Source organism: Wyeomyia smithii, chromosome 1 (assembly GCF_029784165.1).
Source record: "Wyeomyia smithii strain HCP4-BCI-WySm-NY-G18 chromosome 1, ASM2978416v1, whole genome shotgun sequence".
NCBI lineage: Eukaryota > Metazoa > Arthropoda > Insecta > Diptera > Culicidae > Wyeomyia > Wyeomyia smithii.
In genome coordinates, this window is record NC_073694.1 from 142,108,580 (window position 1) to 142,131,153 (window position 22,574).

Genomic DNA, 22,574 nt, shown 5'->3' on the forward strand with positions numbered 1-22,574 from the left:
CCTTAAATAGGTTCGGGGTGATTGGAATAGTGTCCCTCGATTGGTAACTTTAATTGATTATTGTTAAAGTTTGCTAACTTGCTTTTACAATCTGAAAACAAATTCTAACAGACAAAACGATAAAGAACATATTGATATACTACTGTTTGAATTACACCCAACACATTTCGAGTATTTCGTCTGAACACACAGGGGGTTCCTAAAGCTGCTTAGAATATGTTCCCTACCCTATCTAACGTTCAAGGGTGGCAATCAGTTTATATTACTTATTAGCTAAGTTAAAATAATGGGTGACAATTAAAATTTTGAAAATTTTTTAAGGTTCTTTTCCTCCACAGCAAACACGCTCACAGAGAAATGAGAGTATGTATATGTATGTTCTTCCCCCTTTTTTGCCAGTATTTTTCGTTTTGTTTATCCCTGCTCAGTTCTGTTAAAATGGCGTCGAAAGAAGCATTGCGCAAATGTATTATTTAATTCTTAATTGCATAGAAACTCGGTAGAAAAAATCACGATAAACAATTTTGAAAGCGAAAATCTTCTGGTTTCAACTATGTATTATTCCTGTATTAGCCTGCAAACCGTAACAATAACTCTTCAAGAAAATAGTGGATGATCGGCCAAAGCAATGGAAAATAGTAGGAGGGTGGTATTCAAGACACGACCGCATGACGTTGACTACCGTATTCTTATATTCCATTAAAACAAATAGTAGAGGGAATTGCAACGCTTCTATTACAAAACTTCGAGGCACCAAAAGCTGCCAGTTGCCGATTATTCTTGTTGCCATTTAGTATTTTGCAGGAGCCATGTACTACTAACAGCCACCAGCATTACGGGTGCAACCGGCACGAGATGACCGGTACTATTTATATAGTCTTTCCTCCTTTCAGCTGCTAACACCTAGCGTCCGTATGTAATCGGTACGGTTTAGTAATGAAACTGATAGGGTGAAATGTTCGAACGGTACGTTTTATACCAAGGCTTCGTCAGTTAGTTAGAAAGAAGGAGGGGCTAAGTAGAGAATGGATTGACAAGGAACGCAAATAAACATCGGAAACAGAAAGTGACAACAACAATAACAACAAAGTCCGATCGACTGTATCCGTTAGTGTCGACTGTGGTTGGGAAGAGAGGTAGTGATTAGCTGCGCGGTATGATTTAGACAATCGATATTAATTACCAATTTTTCAAAAGTGTATCTCAAACAATAGTTTGTTTTTGTTACATAAATTTAACCGTAAAAGAATTTATGATCGATTGATGCCAAAACCTCGAAAACCTGATTATAGATCACTGCAAAATAAGCGCTCAAAATCTGACCACTTTTCCCTGGTTTTCCTTGGTTGAATTACTAGATTTTCAAATTCAGGTGCCTAACTTCGATATAGACGTTAGTCAACGTCAAAAAAGAACTTCGTTCTTCTCACTTAATCATAGTTCAAGTTCAGTGTTTCGGTAATCAATCAAGATAGGACCAAAACGAATGTCTGAAGAAAATTTTATAATTTATTATGAAAAAGCTTTGTCGGAAAGCCGATTACGCACCTTTCTGAAGTGTTCATTAATCTTTATAATAATGAATATATCCGTAGTGATTCGCGATTAGGGCGCAACTAACAAAATGTAAACAAATCGTTGCATTACACTATTGGTTTCGACAAGACTGACAAAAATCATGGCAAGAATCCTTTCTTTTGTAATAATCGATAAAATTATTTAAATCAAGTTTTAAGTGGAGGGCGACAGAACAGTTTACCCAAATCAAAAGATGCTTTGGAACTAGGCCCTTTCCATTCGAAACAACGGGCTTATTTACGAAATATTTCGTAAACATGCGACAGTAAAAGGTGGATCAACATTGTTTCCAAAATACAGGCGCAACTGAAAAAAAAATTAAAAACAAGGCGAAATGGAGGTCGCTGTCAGAATGCTTTAAGGTTCATTTCGAAAGGGTTAGAAGAAAAGCGCAGATTTTTAGCTATAAATGCACAAATTTAATATAGTATGGTTAGGAAACTATAAGACAGGTTTATTCTACGTCGATTTTTGGTATTAATGTTAATGCTAGTCACTTCTTTTGAATTTACGATTTAAGATGTACTTGCAAATTTACAAACTGATTTCCCTAATGCGGTAAAAAAATGTTTTTTTGCCAGTGGCGCCCTAATCGCAAATCACTCCGGATATGCAGAACGAATTGAAGAAATTAACTCAGTTTTCTTCAAGTACAACTACCTTTTCTTGACAGCAGTAGACAAAAATCCAAATTTAGCTTGTCATTCGTTATAGAGTATGTACGCTCATTATTGCTTGTCTCTGATTTTAAAATGTTTTATGCAAAAAAAACATAAGCGAATAGCGAAAGAAATTTGGAAGTACTTTAGCATTCGAAAACAGTAAACATCAAATCAACAAGCAACAAGACTGGCATATTAAAGCAATCCATATTTGACGTTTTTACTGTTTACAAGTAATTTGGAACGTTTTTTCGTGGCTGCTACTTTATTCTTATTGGTGCTTATTATGGAAGTCACTTCACGGTGAAATCAGAGTAAAGTGAATAAAGTCCAATTACGGCACTTAACTAAGTGACAAAAACGTCGCAAAGTGATATCTGCCGTAAAATTTCGGTTATTGGCCCTGACACAAGTAAAAGAGATTTTTAAGGCTGTTCGCACCTACGCGAGTTCTCATATGCAATTGTCAATTTATGTGTGAAAACAAAAGCAAAAATATTTCCTCCTTCACTTTCGCAAGTAAAAACCAAACCAATATCAACAGAGTCGTCAGGGCCAATTATGAGTGTCATATCACTGACGTGAAAACGGAATTAGCGGCGTTTCGCGTGGAATTATTTCAAGAGCATTTTGAAAGTGAAATGATTTCACGGAAATGGAATAAATCAAAAATTGATTGGTTTGTGATCTAATGATGAATATTGAATTTATTTTTCAGTGCGAAAACGTATTACTATTCGATCTGTGCCTCAAAGCGGTCAAAGTTTCAACTTTTTGATCAATAAAAAAATACTGGTAGTTAGTTCATGAAATTGTCGATATCAAAAAATTTTCAATGCCAAATGTCTTATAAATGCAAAAAACGTCGAGATCTGGTGTTATTTCGAAATACGGAATTTTGGAAAAAAATCGACTTTCGAGGACTTAGAAAATGTTGAGCTGGGAAACATTCGCATTTCACTTGTAGAGTGCATTGTTATACCGTGAGCCGGGGTAAAATTATGCTAGTGGGGGTTGGATTGTGCCAGTAGAGGTGAGTTTTTGCCATGCAAACTCGTAGTTTGTCGGCCATCCCATGGCGATCGAAAAACAATCTTTCTTGAATAAGTTGAATAAGTCACGGGTTGGATGGCTCAATCTCACCTCCACTGGTACAATCTCACCCCGGCTAACGGTAGTTGATGTTTTTTAGATTAATCAGAAAATATTTTAGGGATTTGCACATCTGTGACATGTGGTTGAAATATACAGTCAAAAAACTGGTTTGAAAATGAAAGTCTCCCAGCTTGTCAAAGTTTTCAAATACAGATTGAACACGGAAAAATCAAGATAAAGTAAAAATGCTGACACTAGGACATTTTTTGAGTTTTTTTTAAACGACACTGAATCAAGCACAAAGTAAACATTTAAAATAATTGAATTAACCCCAGATTTGTTCCCATTATGTTTTATTCAACCATCTATTAACATTTCTAGTCCACCTAAAAACAATTACTTTGATAAAAACTCCACACACTACCAGTCATGGACTGCATCGAATGAATATTCATCAAACCAACCTTAAGCAAAAAAATAATGAAAATGCGCGTATTAACAAGTCCAAAGCCAACACTCACCTGATACCTATCCAACGCAATTGCTGTGATAGAAATAGTGGACACGAAAATGCTGGTGGCCTGCAGGGTGCCTATCGACTTGCACAGAAACGGCAGCGGACCCATTGGCCAATACTTGGTCAGAATTTCCACCAGCGTCAGTGGCATCGTTACCAGGCAGAGCAGCAAATCTGTGGCAGAGAGAAAAGAGCAGATGCTATAGTTATGCCGCATATTTTGTTATGAATATAAGTTGTGCTGCTGCTGAGTAATAAAATTGTTCGAAGCTGCTTTATCGTCCACAGCATTACCTTAGCTGTTTTTCTCATCTTGTAATTTATAGGTAAGAGGTGTATTCTCGCCCACCGTTGTTAATAGGAATCCTCAAACCGGAAGGGCGGTAAACGAAAGAAACACTAATTCGACTGCGTACTTGTTTTCAGCACTCGGAATATTGCTTACGTTCAGCGAAACCAGATATCGCTTGGTCATTGAAACTGCGCTTTACCGGATGGCCCAACCGTCATGCCATAAATATTATTTAGGGAGAAGAATGTTCTTTGATTGATCATGGAAATGTTTTGATATTTACTGATTGAGTGAATAAGCTCGTTTGCGACTAGAAAGCTGTAAGAAACCGACTCATGCTGTAAGAATGCTTATAAAATCATCCGCAATTTTTTGTGTGAGTACTGTATAAGAAAGCGGCAGCAGGAGCGGTTTGATTTCTTGCTATTGCTATGACCCCCTGTAACTATGCACTAATATTTTAACTCCGCCTGTTACAGTTCTCCTTAGTTCAGTCCAGCCTTTACGAATAGACTTGAATTATTCATAACTGAAGCAGAGGGTCCAAAGCCCCTGGAAAGGATGATGTTTGTAGCAGCTCTTAACCATGGCTGTTACGTAAAATCCAATTGTTAAACCCCTAAGCAAAGGTGTTATGCGACCCGTGCCGATAGATGAAATGTTGGTGCCGCAAACGGAGCCTGTGGAGCACCAGAGCACCCTTCACAGTAATTAGCCCTCACTGCATCACGCGGGTCACTGTTGCAGCGGACCCTTCCTTACTCAGCGACTCGTGGGAATTTAATGAACGACAAAACTTCACAAAATTAGGCCACCGGCAGCCTTTCTTTGCCGGTACCCATGGACTTAACGGAGCACAGTCCTTTAAAAACAAACTCACCGAGCGGAACGGAAGACATGGAGTATGAGGGTGATTTCAACCACGACAGCGGATCGCTGGACGGAGGACCCTCTGCTTCATCTTTAATCCTACGTTCTCTACAAGCAAACGACGAAATTCAAATTAACTTACTTCTCGGTCCAGAGACAAGGCCTGAAGACGAAAAGAAACCCAAATCATCGTTAAGCCTTGTTAAGCGACTTTCTAACGCGCAAAGGCGGCGACTGAGCAAAAATCTTCGCTCCGGTCTCTCGTACGAAGAAACCAGGAAGCTGGCCCTCCTTCCGACAGAGCAGCTTGATAAAAAAAAAAGAAGTCACCGTCAAGCGACAGCGGTCGGATGACTAGGTGTCCCCAAACACCAGTGCTAAGTGTCCGCAGCCTAAAAAACTGCGGAACGGCACTGGTTTGGGGTCATCGGGTCCGAAGCCGCTCCCGACGGCCACATATAGGGACATGGCGGGAGCTACTAGCATTTCGGTTACTTCTGCTACCCAACCCAGCTCCCTAGTCACAACGGACCAGCTTCAGACTGTCCGGACCTGCATCTTCGATCACATTACTGACCAAAAAAATCCGACCACCAAGCCCAAGTTTAACGTTCGCCATCTAAAAAATGGCTTCCTGCAGCTTGCCTGTGCCGACACCGACACAGTGCAGTGGTTGGAGAGGGAGGTACCTTCTCTCGTACCGTGGGAGGAAGCACAGCTTCGTCAGCTTCGTGTATACCATACGAAGGATCTGCCGAAGGCCAGACGCTATGCCGGTTTCTTCGCGGACAGTGCAAACTCTCCGGACGAGAAGATTTTTCGTTCACTACAGAATCAGAACGACCATCTCTCTACCAAAATGTGGCGAGTCTGTAACCCCAAATTGGTAAAGAGCTCGGTCGAGCTGGTTCTGGATGTAGACGAAGAATCGGCCAAACTCATTGAGAGTGGAAACCACGAACTGTACAGGCAGGAAAGACTCCGTCGCAACGTCAGGGAAGGTACGTGTGGGAAACTCCTCTGGGAGTGCCCCACAACCACCCAAACGCAGCTCTGCGGCTGGGGAGGTACGCGCAAGATGTTTCCCCGGGAGTGGCCTGGCACCACCCAAACAACGCAACCTCGGCTGCACGGACGGTTCCTCTGAAGACTCCAAGAGTGCGAAGCATCAACAACCGAACAGTCGCACCCGATCCAGGCAAAGACGGCAACCTCACTGCAAAGTGAGCAGCCTTCGCTGCGAGCAAGCGAATCTCCATCACGCAAAAGGCACCTCGGAGGTTCTTCGCAGGAGATTCGCTAAAGAGTAGCTAGCGGCTACAATCATCCAGGAGCCGTGGATCAACGAATTCAAAGTTCTCAGATTTAACGCACCTAACGGTAGGTTAATCTACTGCGCACGCAGTCCAAACCAAGGACTGCAATTCTGCTAAATAGAGAACTAAAATTTTTATCTATTACAGAATTTATTCAACGCGATGTCGTTGCCGTCACGGTTGAAGTACCGACAACCAGAAGAAAGCAGGAGATGACTGTTGTGTCGGCCTACTTCCCGGGTGACCAAGGCGATATACCGCCACCCGAAGTTGCTGTGCTCGTGCGGTACTGCAAGGCCATCAACAAGCCATTTCTGACGTATCAGCTTTATAACAAAATAAGATAGTATATAAAACAGTATAATAACAACCATTGTTACAAACATTAGCTTTTGATAGAGACGAAAAATTTGTTAGATTTGTTTCAGAGCAGCTTTGTTTCAGGATTTCTTATTACAAGTTATTCAGATCCATTTTTGTTATCAAAAGCATATATTTCTGAAAGGATTAAAAATTGGCATGTCTCCGATGAACCTAGTTTGTCGGATCACAGACACATTGTTTTTAACATAGAGACTAACCCTCTGAAAAGAGAGCTGTTCAGAAGTCCTGAGAATACAGATTGAGAATCCTTCAAGGAACACCTGATTGACTCACGAACTTTCAGTTACAGTAACATTCGAAATTCAGTTGACCTGAACTCGGCAGCAAATGATCTACAAAACAGAATCATGGATGCTTTCAATGCAAACTGTCTACTAACACAGCGGTCACTATGCCGTGACGTACCCTGGTGATGATCAACTCAGTGACCTTCGTCGGAAGCTTCAACAGGGCAAAAGTCACGTCCAACTGGGACGACTACAGAGCGTTCCTCACTAAGTACAACGCCGAGCTACGCAAGCCTAATCCAGAGTTAGTTTCTGTGAAAGAATCCAAACTCTGCCGGAAGCTACGCGGCATCAACAGGCGATGTTCAAAGACCATAATAACGGTTTAGGACTGGTAAGGAAAGAGGATGGATGCCTCACTGTCACTACCAAGGAAGCGTTGGAGGTTCTTATGAACACCCACTTTCCTGGATCGACAGAGACCAAAGAACTGAATAGCGATGGGTCGCGGCGGAACAATTCGAGACATATGGCGTCTCGGGAGCCTATCCTGCTGGCCCGTCGACTGTTCACGGAAGCTTCAATAGGTTGAGTTTTAAGCTCACTCGACCCTATGAAGTCTCCAGGTCCAGATGGCATACTACACATCTTTCCACAAAAATCAGACGAGGCTATTATGTCCGAACTCATCAACCTCTTCAGAGACAGCTTTATCCTGGGCCATATTCCGGATAACTGGCTGAAGGTGAGGGTAGTGTTTATCCCCAAAGCTGGAAGAAAGGACAAAACCCTACCTAAGACTTTCATACCCATAAGTCTGACTTCATCACTTCTCAAGTTGATGGAGAAAATAATGGATAAATATATCCGTGATGAGTTTCTAGGACACCCCGCTGCATAGGAACCAACATGCCTTTCAGAGCGGCAAGTCAACAGAAACTGCTCTCCAGAGTTTAGTGACGTTGTTTTCAATCAGCATTCTTTGAAATATTAGGAGACGGCGCTGTGTGCCTTTCTTGATATTGAAGGGGCCTTCGATAACACGTCCGTTGCATCAATTTATACGGCTCTCTTCAGTAAGGAAATCGACCACACTTCAAGCAGCTGGATACACGCAATGCTCTCTAGCAGAGTGATCACAGCAACCTTGGGGGATTCGTCTGATACAATGTCGGTGATCAAGGGATGCCCGTAAGGAGAAGTTCTCTCGCCCTTGTTATAGTCACTAGTTGCCGACGCACTTTTTAATCAGCTTTCACAGCTTGCTTATGAAGTTTATTGGATACGCTGATGACATCGTCCACATCGTCAGAGGTAAATGTATGTTTGTATCCAACCAAGAGAATCAGAAGCGCAGTGAAAACATGTGTTTCTCGCACACTTTGTTCTAATTGCAACAACGAAGACTGCTCGGAATCACCGCCCACCCCCTCCCCCCCAGTTACACCACCCTTCCCCAGATGTAGGTACTGTAAGATTTTTTGCCAAAAGATTTTAGTTTTTTTTTTTGCGATATGATCCCGAGCATTTACGAACATTTACGAACTTAATTCCGCTTACAACTACAGAGGCGATACGTTCATCCAAGCAAACCAAAGGCTGATCAGCTTCAAATGAGGTTCGAATCAATATGGCTGTCCTGGAACCGTTCTCGTTTACGTTCACCATGGGCTGGTTAGATGGAACAGAAGAAACATTTGAGTAACATAGTTCTTATACAAATACAACGTTAATATGATAATTAAATACGCAGTCCCAGAACGACTTGAACTGTCCTACAGTACGGTCGCATTTTACCAACAGCTCGAGGCTAAGTCTTAGACTACCGAGAGATATTAAAATTTTGTTTTTCGCTTTCAACAGGCAACCTTTTTAAAAGACTACCTGTTGAAAGGCAAAGTAATAAATTTGTTTTTAAAGTTAACGAGTGTTTAGTGAATTAATTTGGTTTGAGATATTTCTACTTAAATTCTATAGTGAAGTGAAAGTGTAGTGAAGTTGTCCAGTTATACCTGGAAAAATAAAAAAGCTCGCTTTGATGCGGCATCAAGAAAACGTGAGGCATCTCCTCCAAGTGACACTGAAATTTCGACTAACAGGTATGATATTCTTTCTTCTGTTGGGGATCTAGAATTCCAAACTTCTCATACTGAGCATAAAGCCGTTATGAAGAAGGTTAAAGATCCACCTAATGTGGTATTTGTAGCAAACTTTAAAGCATTTCGATCAGAACTTTCATCATTTCTATCGAATGTGAAAGTTAATTTTCAAATTGGTCGCCAAGGCGAAATTCGTATTTTGGCCGAATCTTTTGATGGCCATAAACATTTTTTACAGTATTTGACTGAAAAGATGTATAAATTTTACTCTTTGGATGCCAAAAACGAGAGACCGTTTAAGGCTGTGTTGAAAGGTCTCTCAAATGATCAAAGTATTGATGAAATCAAAGATTGTTTGTCAGAATCACTTGGTTTTGCCCCCAACCAAGTAATTTTGATGAAACGAAAGGCAAATGCCAAAATTTTTCAAACTGGAATACACCAGGAAAATTACTTAGTACATTTTGATCGTACCAAAGTAAATAATTTAAAATGTTTAGAAAAAGCACGTGTTTTATTCAACGTGCGAATAAAGTGGGAAAATTTCAAGAGACATGGAGGAATCCATAATCTTACGCAATGTCGGAATTGTCAAGCCTATGGTCATGGAACTCGAAACTGCCATATGGCTGCAAAATGTATGATTTGTGGTGACACTAGTCACACGAAAGATATCTGCCCCGTGAAAGAGATCACTAATAGTTTCAAATGTGTAAATTGTGGGGGAAATCACAAATCTAATTACTTTAATTGTCCTGTAAGGTCAAAAATTATTGCTTCTAGACAACGTAGGAATTCTAAACAACCTGTTGTCAATGTGGGTAATCAAAAGACTTTCAGTGCTGTTCAGGCATCACCAGCACTTTCATTAGCAGGTGTGTCTGTAGGTAATAATTTAAATAGAGATAACAAATTTCAGAAAAATAATCCTGTTCAGGCAACACCAGGCTGTTCATATGCCAGTGTCCTTTCAGGTAATATTTCAAATTCAAACAGTAACAAACCATTCGTGTTTGGTGCTGAAAAGTCAGCCAGTATTGATTTAGGTAATCCAACTCCCGAAAAGATTGAATACCTACAACAATCCATGCTGCAGCTAATATCCGTTTTGTTGAACTGTAACTCGATGTACGAGGCTGTTCAAGAAGGTATAAAATCTACAACTAATATTGTTATGAAGTTGAAATCCAGCAATGATTTTAAATAATGCTGTAAATTTTCTAAATTGGAATGCTCGCTCTTCAAAAGCGAAAGAGGATGAATTTTTCAATTTTTTAACAGTCCACGATGTGCATATTGCAGTTGTGACTGAAACGCTTTTAAAGCCAAATATTAAACTAAAAAAGAACCCAAATTTTATAGTTCATAGGTTTGATAGAATTGATGTTACCGGTGGTGGAGTTGCAATAGTTATCCACCGTCGAATAAAACATCGTGTTTTACCCCATCTTGAAACCAAAGTTATCGAGAGTTTGGGAATTGAAATTGAAATAAGTATTGGCATTCTATTTATAGCCGCAGTGTATTTGCCTTTTCAATGCACTGGTGAGCGAAAAATTATTTCAAGGGAGATTTGCAAAAACTCACAAGAAATAAATCTAAATTTTTAATCATCGGTGATTTTAATGCGAAACATCGATCTTGGAATAATGCTCAAAGCAATTCCAATGGAAAAATATTGTTTAATGATTGCTCGGCTGGATTTTATTCAGTTTTATTTCCAAATGGTCCTACATGTTATTCTTCTATTAGGAATCCATCTACAATTGATTTGGTACTAACAAATCAAAGCCATTCATGCAGTGATTTATTAACTCATGCTGACTTTGATTCTGATCATCTTCCCATAACATTTTCTATTTCCCATGAAACTATTTTAAATCCCACTAGATCTGTGTTAAATTATCACAAGACTAATTGGGATAGATATCGTTCTACGATCGAGAAAAATTTGAATGATATTATTTTACAAAATAGTGCTGACATTGACAGAGCATTAGATAATTTTAGCAGCTTAATACTCAATGCCCGGAATTTATCAGTTCCTAAGGCTCGAGTGAAATTTAATGCAACAATTATTGACAGTGAACTTCAACTTCTTATACGTTTGAAGAACATACGGAGACGTCAATACCAAAGATCTCGTGATCCTGCTTTGAAAATTATTTTTCAAGAATTACAAAAGGAAATTAAACATAGATTCACTCTCTTGCGAAATGAGAATTTCATGAGAGAAGATGAACAACTAAAACCTTATTCAAAACCTTTCTGGAAGCTTTCGAAGGTTTTTAAGAAACCCTCGAAGCCCATTCCAGTCCTTAAAGATGGTGATTGCATTTTTCTAACGAATGAACAAAAATCTCAAAAACTTGCTCAGCAATTTGAGAGTGTTCATAACTCCAATTTGAACGTAGTAAGTCCTATTGAAAATGAAGTAAACCAAAAGTATGATCAGATCACCACCCAAGAATTTCTTCCCGAAGAGGTATTGGAGACAAACTTGAATGAGGTGCGAACCATTCTCAAAAAATTCAAAAACATGAAAGCACCAGGAGATGATGGGATTTTCTATATCCTCATCAAAAGACTTCCCGAAAACTCTTTAAATTTCTTGGTAAAAATTTTTAACAGATGCTTTGCACTAGCACATTTTCCTACGAAATGGAAAAATGCCAAAATCACTCCAATTTTAAAACCCGAAAAGAATCCAGCTGAGGCATCAAGTTATCGACCAATTAGTTTACTTTCCTCTATTAGCAAACTTTTTGAAAGAATAATTCTTAATAGAATGATAACACATATTAATGAGAACTCAATTTTTGCAAATGAGCAGTTTGGTTTTCGCCATGGGCATTCCACTACTCATCAGTTACTCAGAGTAACAAATATGATTCGAACTAATAAATCTGAAGGCTATTCAACTGGAGCTGCTCTTCTAGATATAGAAAAGGCATTCGACAGTGTTTGGCATAAAGGTTTAATAGCTAAAATGTCAAATTTCAGTTTTCCGCTTTACCTCACAAAAATGATACAAAGTTATTTAACTGACCGCACTCTCCAGGTTAACTATCTAAATGGTAAATCTAATAGATTGCCTGTTAGAGCTGGTGTGCCTCAGGGGAGTATCTTGGGCCCAATCTTATATAACATTTTTACTTCTGATCTTTCTGATTTACCACCAGGTTGTGAGAAATCTCTGTTTTGTGACGATACAAGCATTTCCGCAAAAGGAAAAAGCCTTCGTGTTATATGCAGTCGGCTTCAAAAAAGTTTAGATATATTTTCTTCATACTTACAAAAATGGAAGATTTCCCCTAATGCTTCTAAAACACAGTTCATTATTTTTCCTCATAAGCCAAGAGTTTCATTCCTCAAACCCACCCATAACCATGTTAATAAGATGAACGGTGTGGTCTTAAATTGGTCTGATCAAGTTGAATACTTATGACTAATTTATGATAAGAATCTTACTTTCAAGGAGCACATTGAAAATATCCAGTCAAAAAGCAATAAGTATATCAAATGTTTATATCCTCTTATCAACAGGAATTCTAGACTTTGTCTCAAGAATAAACTGTTAATTTACAAACAAATATTTAGACCAGCAATGTTATATGCAGTTCCCATCTGGACAAGTTGTTGTGCAACCAGGAAGAAGACACTTCAAAGGATTCAGAATAAACTTTTGAAAATGATTTTGAAGCGTCCTCCCTGGTTTAGCACGAACGAGCTACATAGGCTCACAAATGTAGAAACATTAGAAAATATGTCAAGCCAAATTATCAACAAATTCCGACAAAAATCGTTGCAATCCTCAATTGCAACGATTAGCTCACTTTATAGTCAGTAAGATAGTTTTAAGTTTATTTTAAGTTTCGTTTTATCTTTTTTTTCTTGACAAGTAGGTTTGATAATTTTCCTACAATTACATTAACTTAATTGCGAAAGCTAATAACATTCAATATAACTAAAAAGCGTACAAATATATAATAGTGTTGAAATGTCACCATTTGTGGCAGAACACACAATACTAGTTCTGAATAGATATTTTAGTACATAAATAAATCATAACAAACTCCCCCCCCCCCCCTATAAAAAAATACGCAGTCCTGCAAAAGATACTTATGTCGAATTCGTTTTCGCGGTGTAGCTACACTTTTCCGGACTACACTTTGCAGCTTGACATAAAACATTTTCAGTGTAGTTGCATTGGTATGCGTAATAATAGGGATAGCTGTCAGTTTGTTTTGTTTTGGTCATTATCGCCCCAAGTATGATGACAGTTCTACAAGGTATGCTACATTTTTGTCTATCCTCGCACACAAACAAATCTCGTTATGAAAAATTTCGCGGTTTGTATGGAATTCAGAATATTTTTGGAAATTTCTCGTTTTATGTTGTTTTATATCTGACTTTTTTCGGTTGGAGAGTGATTCTCCAGTTGAAACACACTAGAAATTGTTATTAATTTAGATTTAGTGTGAAAAATTGCGACAATATGTAGAAACAAAATCTATAAAAATGCTAAATTTCTAATAGTTGGAGCATAATCTTAGTCATTGTCATAGCTCATGACTTTTGTTACTGTATGAAACAAAAGCGACTCTATTTAGAAGCGCTATTAGAGTACAAGAAAATAACGAAAAGTTCAAAAAGGTTACCGGCAAATTGATGAAAAACAGCACATTTTACCTAAACCGCAGCATGTTTATGTATTCCCCACAAGTAAAACATGTTTCAACATCATTTCTATAACTTTTCAGGAAAGTATGTTTTATAAGTTTAGTTTAAAATGCAAAATCATCTCAAATTTCATACAAAATAGGAAAAAGTTCATAAAGATCACTAATACTAATGCATCGACGTGAATAGCATACCTGTTAGAACTGTCATCTATACTCGGATTATCGCCATCGTCATTTTGTCTCGTTTCCATTTCATACGCCCATCTCGCAATTGTGCTGAAAAAAAAAATTACCTGACACTTTACCACGTGGAACGAGAACCAAAACAAACCAGTTTTGACACATACGTGTGAATGTGTTGGTAACTTCTTACAGTACACTGCTTTTTTCGGGTGTAGTCCGGAACATAAAAAGTGTAGTCAGAGACAGAAAAAGTGTAGGTCGGTAATAGAAATAAAACATTTAAGGTGTCAAAAGTGTAGTCCGAGTGTAGCTACACCGCGAAAACGAAAACGACATTACTAACAATCGTTGTGGCACTGTTCAAATTTACACTTCTTACCTTGATAACAAAACTCATTTCTTTCAGCAATGTGAATCTACAAAACTACATTCTCATTATCCATCTCAACATCACCATATCTTGCTCTCCGAATAATGAGAGGCATCACTTACTTTTGCTTTAGCAGTTCCACTTTTCTCGTAATGGTCTGACTCCGTCGTTGAATGTTCCAAGACTTGACATCTTTTTCCTTCGTTGCTGGTTTCCGTGTTTTCATCGTCGTGTAACCGTCAGCGTCAGCAGCAGGGTTGCCACATTTATATCTGTATTTTTCTTTTAAAATACCTGTATATCTGTATCTCGGGCCAAAAAATCTGTATTAGAAATCTGTATTGAGCAAACTCAGAATCTTGGATGGAAAAAATTTACTTGCAGAACATATTTAAACAAATTCATCCTTCTCTACATGATGTTCATACAGGTTTTTGTTAAATTTATTTTTTAAAGTTTTCGTTAATTTAATATTAGAATCTCCTTCTTGTTCTGCAATGTAGCTTTCAGCTTTTAAAATTGAGATCATTAGCTTAGGGGCCATGCAATTTCTGGTTTCAATTATATATTAAAAGTATGCGTTCTAAACAAGCCGAAGAGTGTAGATTTATATAAAAAATTCTTACAAATGATCTGTAATAGAAACTTGAAATTACCATCCCGCCTAATGGTGTTCAACAGCTCAGACCAAGTTATGTCATTTGTTTCAATGAATCTTCCGGACAAAAAGTTTTTTTTTTCAAGCGTGCGAAATTCGTTAGACAGCCCTTGTCAGTCAGTTATTGTTACGAATTTGGGGAATTATCGCATCATTTAAATTTTCCAATTTCACGAACGATTTAAGATTACTTAAAGCTGCCATTTTTATAACAGGATCGGTGAAATCGCACCTCTTTGCAATTTGTTTTACGAGTTTTGAATAGAAATCCTGACGAATATTTCGAAACGTTCGTTTTCGGGCTTCGTTCAAGTCACATTCCATTTCTTCTGTATCGATACCTACATAATCCTGATGTTTTTTTTTTACAAATCTTTGAAAATCGAATCGAATTCTACCTTTAAAATTGATTTCAGATCGTTGGTATAACAAAAAAATCCGTAAAATCTATCGCGTGCGTCGTACGCAGAGGATCGCGATGTTTGGCAAGAAATATACTCATGGTTAGTTTTCGTAATAAGCGCGCAACATTGTTATATTCTGTTTTTCAGGTGTGTTTTTCGCGGGATCGTATTGTTTTTTTTTAGAGCAGACAAAGTGTGTACGAGAAACGTCGTTGGTCGATCAATTAGGTAGAAAATGTCCGGTTGACCGAACCCCTAGTGACTCCGCGTCGATACCTTCATGAGGTCGAATTATCCGCAGATAGATCAACAACGCGCAATAGATTTCGGTGTAAAGAGGATCACCTTACGAGGAGATATCATATCATTTCAAGTTGTCCCAATTTGATCAAAGGTCCAGTATCCTTTCGTACGGTTTATTGTTGCGGTGTTACATTGTTAAACTGAATAAGTTCGAATCGCATTATGAATATCATGGCGGATATAATGAACTTGTTCGCGCGATACTGGTTCTAAAGAACCCGACACTCGAAACCAGCGCATCGTTTACCAAAACGAACCCTGCTGTGTACCTTGTCCTTTCTCCAACATCCCAGTGATTTCTCGTGGAAGTGCAGAGGTGTTCTCGGCTTCCAATAAGCGAGTATCACGTCAACATTTTCCTATACAAATTCCTTCTTTGACCTGCATTTTATAGGATGCGGCCGGCGCTAGTATTGCCTAATATAAAGATTAAGGTCACCAGATTTTACACATTGAGGATGCATGTTGGTCCCAAGCATCATCTGTTGGTTCTCTGTGTAATTACAGCTGATCTGGCAATAACGGAGTAGCAACCGCGGGCGGTCAATCATACTCATGCTCATAACAAAAAATTTGTAAAATCTGTATTTTTGGCAATATTCTGTAATTCTGTAATACAGATTCTGTATTGCTTTTCCAGTTTTAAAATCTGTAAAATACAGGAAAATCTGTATATGTGGCATCCCTGGTCGGCAGTGATGGGTACGCTCGATGGCTTGTTCTTCGATGTTTGCTTGTTGTCGTGTTTCTTCCCGTTGCTTGTACATACTTCTCCTCTCCATCATAACGATGGAAGATATGGAGGCGCCTGGCTGATTGTGTGTCGCCGCGAGAGTGTTGTTCATTTTCACTTCGTTTTTTTATTCCGATATCTACTCTCTTTCTTTCTTTGTGCGTATTGGTGACCACGCTCGCCAAAAGAGCAGAGCGGTTGTTAACGGCTGATGCTTTCTGGTGTATGCGTTGTTACTGATGTGCTTCCTGCTGATATGAATTTCGTGCAATGACGTCTTTCATTTTGTCTAATTCCGGGTTGCGTTCCGTCTTGTCGCTTCTTTGTTCAGTTTCCCGTTTCGCTAAAGGCAGGCAGCACTGTAACTAGACGTCCTAGCTGCAAGACACTCGTTCATTGACCTACGTTGGTGACATTCCGCTTCCATGTGCTCTGCACTGCCACTCTGGCAAGCCGGTTTCCTCACCGATATCTTCCAAACTATACGAATTAGCTTGCCATATTTCGGCATAAACTTCTGGATCTCCTATTCTCGAACCTCCGGATTGAGGTTGAAGAGAAGAACAAAGCGGGCCTTGTACATCAATAGTAAATTCTCGCTTTTGAGCGACATTTTTTCCGGATCACCTCTCTCGAATCGAACCTGAGCGAGTTTGTTCTAAGTTTCATGTCCGCCATTTTTTCAAACTAATTCGGACCTAACGTCCACGATTCACTTAATGCGAAAGTAAACGATAGAAATGATACTTTTTGGTTTTTGTTCGCTTGAATAACACACTTTAGCGTTGAATACGTCTGACGGTCAAGTCCCAAATGCGAAATGAAGCAACAAGGCTTTTCCCATCTGTTGTAAAATGAAATGTAAATTGGAGTAATCTATTACGTAAAAAAGCAAATCGATTTTTTTGTGTATAGGCAGGTGAGGTGAGGAAACAAATTCATCACAATGCTTCGAAAATATGTGCAAATCATCCATTGTTTTGGGTTTTATCTAGATTAATGTTTTCGATTTCATACGAATTATAGTACGACACACAATGCTGGTTTAGGTTCGTTATAAAATCCCTACCCTCTCCCACTACTTTCATAAAGCGTTCAAAAATATGTACAACCTACCAGAAATTGCCAGATTGACGATAAACATGTTGCGTGCTGTCCGCATTTGGGGTTTTCGAACCACGGCCATTACTACCAGGCTGTTGCCGGTGGCACCAAACACGATTAGTATGCTGTACATTACAATCAGTATATGAAATGCTGGTTCGTCTACTTTACGGTTATGGGTAAACTGCTCGATTAAACCTTGTCGAAATGTGGTGGCAAGCGTCACATTATCCAAGCTAAGATTCACTCGGGATAACACGATTTCCATTTTTGCCGTGGAATGGAATGGTACACTATATCGTATTGCTATCTTTCTCTAATGGTAGTCTGTCAACATAATTTCGCTATTGATATACGTGATGGTTTTATCTATCACTTTTTTAGGGTTTGTAGATTCTTCCGGTTTGCACACCGAAGTAAATGGACACAGCATGATTGACGTCGCACGGTGATGATATCATCCTTTTCCTGAAAGTAGAATGAATAGAGTGAACCTAATTAGAGGTTTATTTGCCACAATAACAAGCCGATCATTATTGTACATGGTAATAAAAAAGTAGCCCGAAGCTTCCGTAAAAAAACATTAGCAAATCATGCTTTGAATATATTGATCTAGCTTATACCAACTGCTATGAAATCGAAATTCCTATTAGAATTTAGAAATGATTAGCAATATAAATCTACCATTATTGATATAAAATTATGATGTATTGAAAATTTCTAGCGATGCTTTCCGTAGCTCGTGTCCGATTTGGAGGCGCCTGATGTATTGAAGAGTCGTTGAGCATATTCTTGGAAGTATAACCCACATGGATACGGATACAGTGAACCGTATATTTCTCGATACAGCCTCCCAAATGTATCGAGTCCGTGCTCGGAAAACATGTTCATCTCAATATCTTATTCGAGCCGTGCTCATTCGTTTCATTGGATTCTGCTTTCCACTTTGACAATAATCTGCTTTCATAACTTTTTCGATAAATCATCGATCGTTAAACGCTTACCTAACAACATCGCTAAACTAGCACGACAAAAATTAGATATAAACAAGCTGTAGAATGATTTAAATTTTATGAACAAACTTTAGGTGAAACGGTATTGAAGCCACAAGCGTTTTCACAGATGCATTACCTGTTACCGAGTCTTGTGCTTTTGAAAATTCGAAATGGTGGCTCGAAGTCGGCCATTTTTGGCTTCAATACTGTTTTGCCTACTACCAAATGGGTTTATAATAGGCAGTCTTTCAGCCGGAACAGATGCAAATGCTACTTACCCCGAAACATTTCGTTTCCCTTCGTTTGATTGAGAACACCGCACGTTATGGTTTTATTCTCTAATATTTCGAAGCGTTTTTTTTCTCCGAGTGTGAATGGTGGTAACTAATTACACCATTTAAAAAATGCGAGAGGATACCGTCTGCGTAGAATTTCGGGTATGCCCTATACAGTCTCCAATTCAGGAGGTGGAAACCGTATGAAACTAGATTTTAGTCTGTGCAATGTGCTACGTTTTTTGTACTACAGCGGTGCATTTCGGATTATTGCGCACTATAGGAAGTATAATTGTAATTCACCACCACCAACCATTGTTGCCAACTGTACAGATTCATCTGGAAATGTACAGATTTTCTCGGGTTTTTCGGTAGAGATTCTGCACCGTACAGATTGCAGATTTCGAGAAAAAGTACAGATAAGTACAGATTTTTTAGATGGTTAGAAAGGATTAGATTTGGCCGACTCTGTAACGATACAATGGATGGGATCTTGCAATCCACGCACTTAGAATTTACTGCCAACTCTCGGTAATTTGTTGCCGAGAATGGCATCACCCGGTTAAAAAACGGCAGTTGTTACATTTTTTCGTAAATCTCGATTTAACCAAAATAAGATGTTGGTACAAAATATCCGAAATATCGGTAGTGTTTCTGAATTATGGGTTTCATTGTTTTTTGGCTGAATTTCCAGGAGATTGAACCGCAATGGCTCGGTAATATGCATTACCGAGCCCCATTCTTAAGTGAGCAAAAGTTTAATTGAAAATCGAGCTAGTAATTTGGAATTAATGTCAACTGAGTCAACGCAGTCCCAGTTTTCTCTAAACAATTCACGTTGAAGCTGTATAAATATAGAAAATAAAAACTTTGAGCCAGAGGTACAGATTTTGGTACAGATTTTTCCCGGAAATAGTACAGATGAAAAAGATTTTTGCAGCTCCCAGTACAGATGAAAATGTGACAACACTGCCACCAACTGAAACATAACCGAAGACCATTCTATCCGTCTCCAGTCAAATGGTCGGAACAAAAAAAGCCAAGTCTCCTACGGTGAAATCAAAAGCAGAATCAATAGCAAAGACACAAACAACGAAGCAAGGAGTATAAGTAGCATCACCGCTAAAGCCACCCAGAGTAAACCCGCTATCACCTGTATCCACTATCGCTGAAAAAAATCTAACTGGAAAAAAAGACACCGTTGGAAAAAACAGCGTTCTTCCGCGTCAAATAAATATGGTAATTAAAAAATTTATTTATATGACTTTCATTTCTCCTATAACACTGTGCTACAAATGAAGAAAAATGCAAGAACTTCTGAAGTCACCTAGTATAGGTTGTAGGTCTTGTTGAGTGTAACATTCGCTCATACTAGAAATTTTCCAAACACGCCCAAAATATGAAGTTATGGTCAAAATACGGTTTTTTGGACCTCAGTGCATACAATGTTTTATAACTCAGTCATTTCTCAACCGAATTTCAATATTTAGGCAGTTTGGAAAGAAAATGAATAGAGCTTTTGAAAGATTTACTGGTTTGTACTAATATCACTAAAACATGTTTAGTTATTTGAGTTTAAATATAGTTTTGCCTTTCTCCTAGAAAGGTAAAGCAATCACTGGAAAAACCAAAGGTATAAAAGTGCTCCAAAGGGTCGAATCTCGTATATAAATCGACTTAGTCCGACGAGCTGAGCATTTCCTGTATGTGTGTGTGTGCGTATGTGTGTGTGTATGTATGTGTGTGTGTAACGCTCTCCCAATCTCACTCGATTTTCTCAGAGATGGCTGGACCGATCTTCATGAAATTATTTGCAAATGAGAGGTCTAGTTGCCCCATAAGACCCTATTGAATTTCATTGCAATCGGATTTTTAGTTTAGAGGTTATGTTTAAAAATGTGAAAATCACGAAACATCATTATCTCAGAAACTACTCAACCGATTTTAACAAATTGGTTTTAAATGAACAAGCTACTTAAAAAACCCTTAACTTTTGAGTTTCATGAAGATTGAACGTGTGGTTCAGAAGTTATTCAAAGAAACGTGTTCTGGAAAGTGTTTAATCTCACTCATGTTTCTCAGAGATGGCTGAACCGATTTCCACAAAATCAGTGTCATTTGAAAGGTCTAATTACCCCATAAGACCCTATTGATTTATTTTGCAATTGGACTATTACTTTACCTGTTATGTTTAAAATGTGAAATCCAGCTATGAAAAGAAAGATATTCCGAAGACTACTTAAACTCACTCACTTTTCTCAGAGATGGCTGAACCGATTTCCTCAAAATCAGTGTCAAGTGAAAGGTCTAGCTGCCTCATAACACCCAATTGAATTTCAATGTAATCAGTCTGTTACTTTGTCTGTAATGTATCGAAATATGAAAATCACGAAACTTCGTTATCTCAGAAAGTACACAACCGATTTGAACAATATTGGTATCAAATGAACGGGCTAGTTAAAGGTTAATTGATGAATCTTATAGTGAATAAACACGTGGTTCAAAAATTGTGAAAAGAAACATGTTCCGGTGACTTTTCAAATTCACTCGTTTTCCCAAAAATGGCTGGACTAAATTCAACAATCTTAGTGTCAAATGAAAAGTTTGGCTTTCCTATAGGTTCCCATTTTATTTGACTATAATCGTATTTTTATTCCAACCGTTATGTATAAAATTATAAAAACAACGAAAGTCTATTATCTCAAAGATCACACAACTTATTTTAACATATCTAGTGTCATTTGAACGGGTTGTCTCTCAAACTCACAAGTAAGAAATTCCATAGCGATTTGATATGTGGTTCAAAAGTTTTGAAAAGAAACGAAATTCAAAGACTATTTAAAACTGTTTGATCAAAACATATAGCCTCAACAAATTTTAAATTTGGTATTGTGCTATTCGTACGTTCCCGGTATTGCTCGTGATTGAAGTGTACGAAATTCAAAGTCATTTTTTTATTATTTCGCTATTTCTTCAGCACGAATATTTTTCTCCTAATTATTAATTTTTTTAACTTTTTGCCTTTCTCCTAGAAAGGTATAGCAATCACTTGCAAAACCGAAGATATGAAAGTGCTCCAAAGGGCCGAATGGCATATATCACTCGACTCAGTTCGACGAGCTGAGCATTTTCTGTATGTATGTGTGTGTGTATGTATGTATGTGTGTATGTATGTATGTGTGTATGTATGTATGTGTGTGTGTATGTGTGTGTATGTGCGTGTGTGTGTGTGTGGTTGTGTATGTATGTGCAGATTTTTATTTTCACTCACTTTTCCCAGTGATGGCTGGATCGATTTTAATGAAATTATATGCAAATGAAAGTTCTAGTTGCCCCATAAGACCCTATTCAATTTCATTGTAATTGGATTTTTATTTTAGAGGTTATGTTTAAAAATGTAAAAGTCACGAAACATCAATATCTCAGAGACCACACAACCGATTTCAATAAAATTGGTATCAAATGAACGAGCTATCTTAAAAACCCTTAACTTTTGAATTTTATATATATTGAATATGTGGTTCAAAAGTTATGAAAAGAAACGTCTTCTAAAGACTGTTTAATTTCACTCATGTTTCTCAGAGATGGCTGGACCCATTTCCACAAAATCAGTGTTATATGATAGGTCTAGTTACCTCATAAGACCCTATTGGTATTTTTGCAATCGGACTATTACTTTGCCTGTTATGTTTAGAAATGTGAAATCTAGCTATGAAAAGAAACATATTCCGAAGAATACATAAACTCACTCACTTTTCTCAGAGATGGCTGAACCGATTTTCACGAGATTAGTGTCAAATGAAAGGTCTAGCTGACTCATGACA

The 22,574-nt window shown here is 38.2% G+C and overlaps 1 protein-coding gene across 4 annotated transcripts in view; it reads right to left on the reverse strand.

Annotated features, from left to right (window-relative positions):
* LOC129717515 (neuropeptide F receptor) overlaps positions 1-22,574 on the reverse strand; it is a 60,107-nt gene that overhangs the window by 13,465 nt on the left and 24,068 nt on the right. For all 4 annotated transcript variants that reach the window (XR_008726685.1, XR_008726687.1, XR_008726686.1 and 1 more), the window contains exons 2-3: positions 17,493-17,948; positions 3,857-4,026 (exon numbers count right to left, since the gene is read on the reverse strand). Coding sequence is in view for 1 of the 4 variants with exons in the window: in XM_055667479.1 (XP_055523454.1) it covers positions 3,857-4,026; positions 17,493-17,748 (426 nt within the window). In the remaining 3 variants the exon portion in view is untranslated. The remainder of the gene's footprint in view (positions 1-3,856; positions 4,027-17,492; positions 17,949-22,574) is intronic.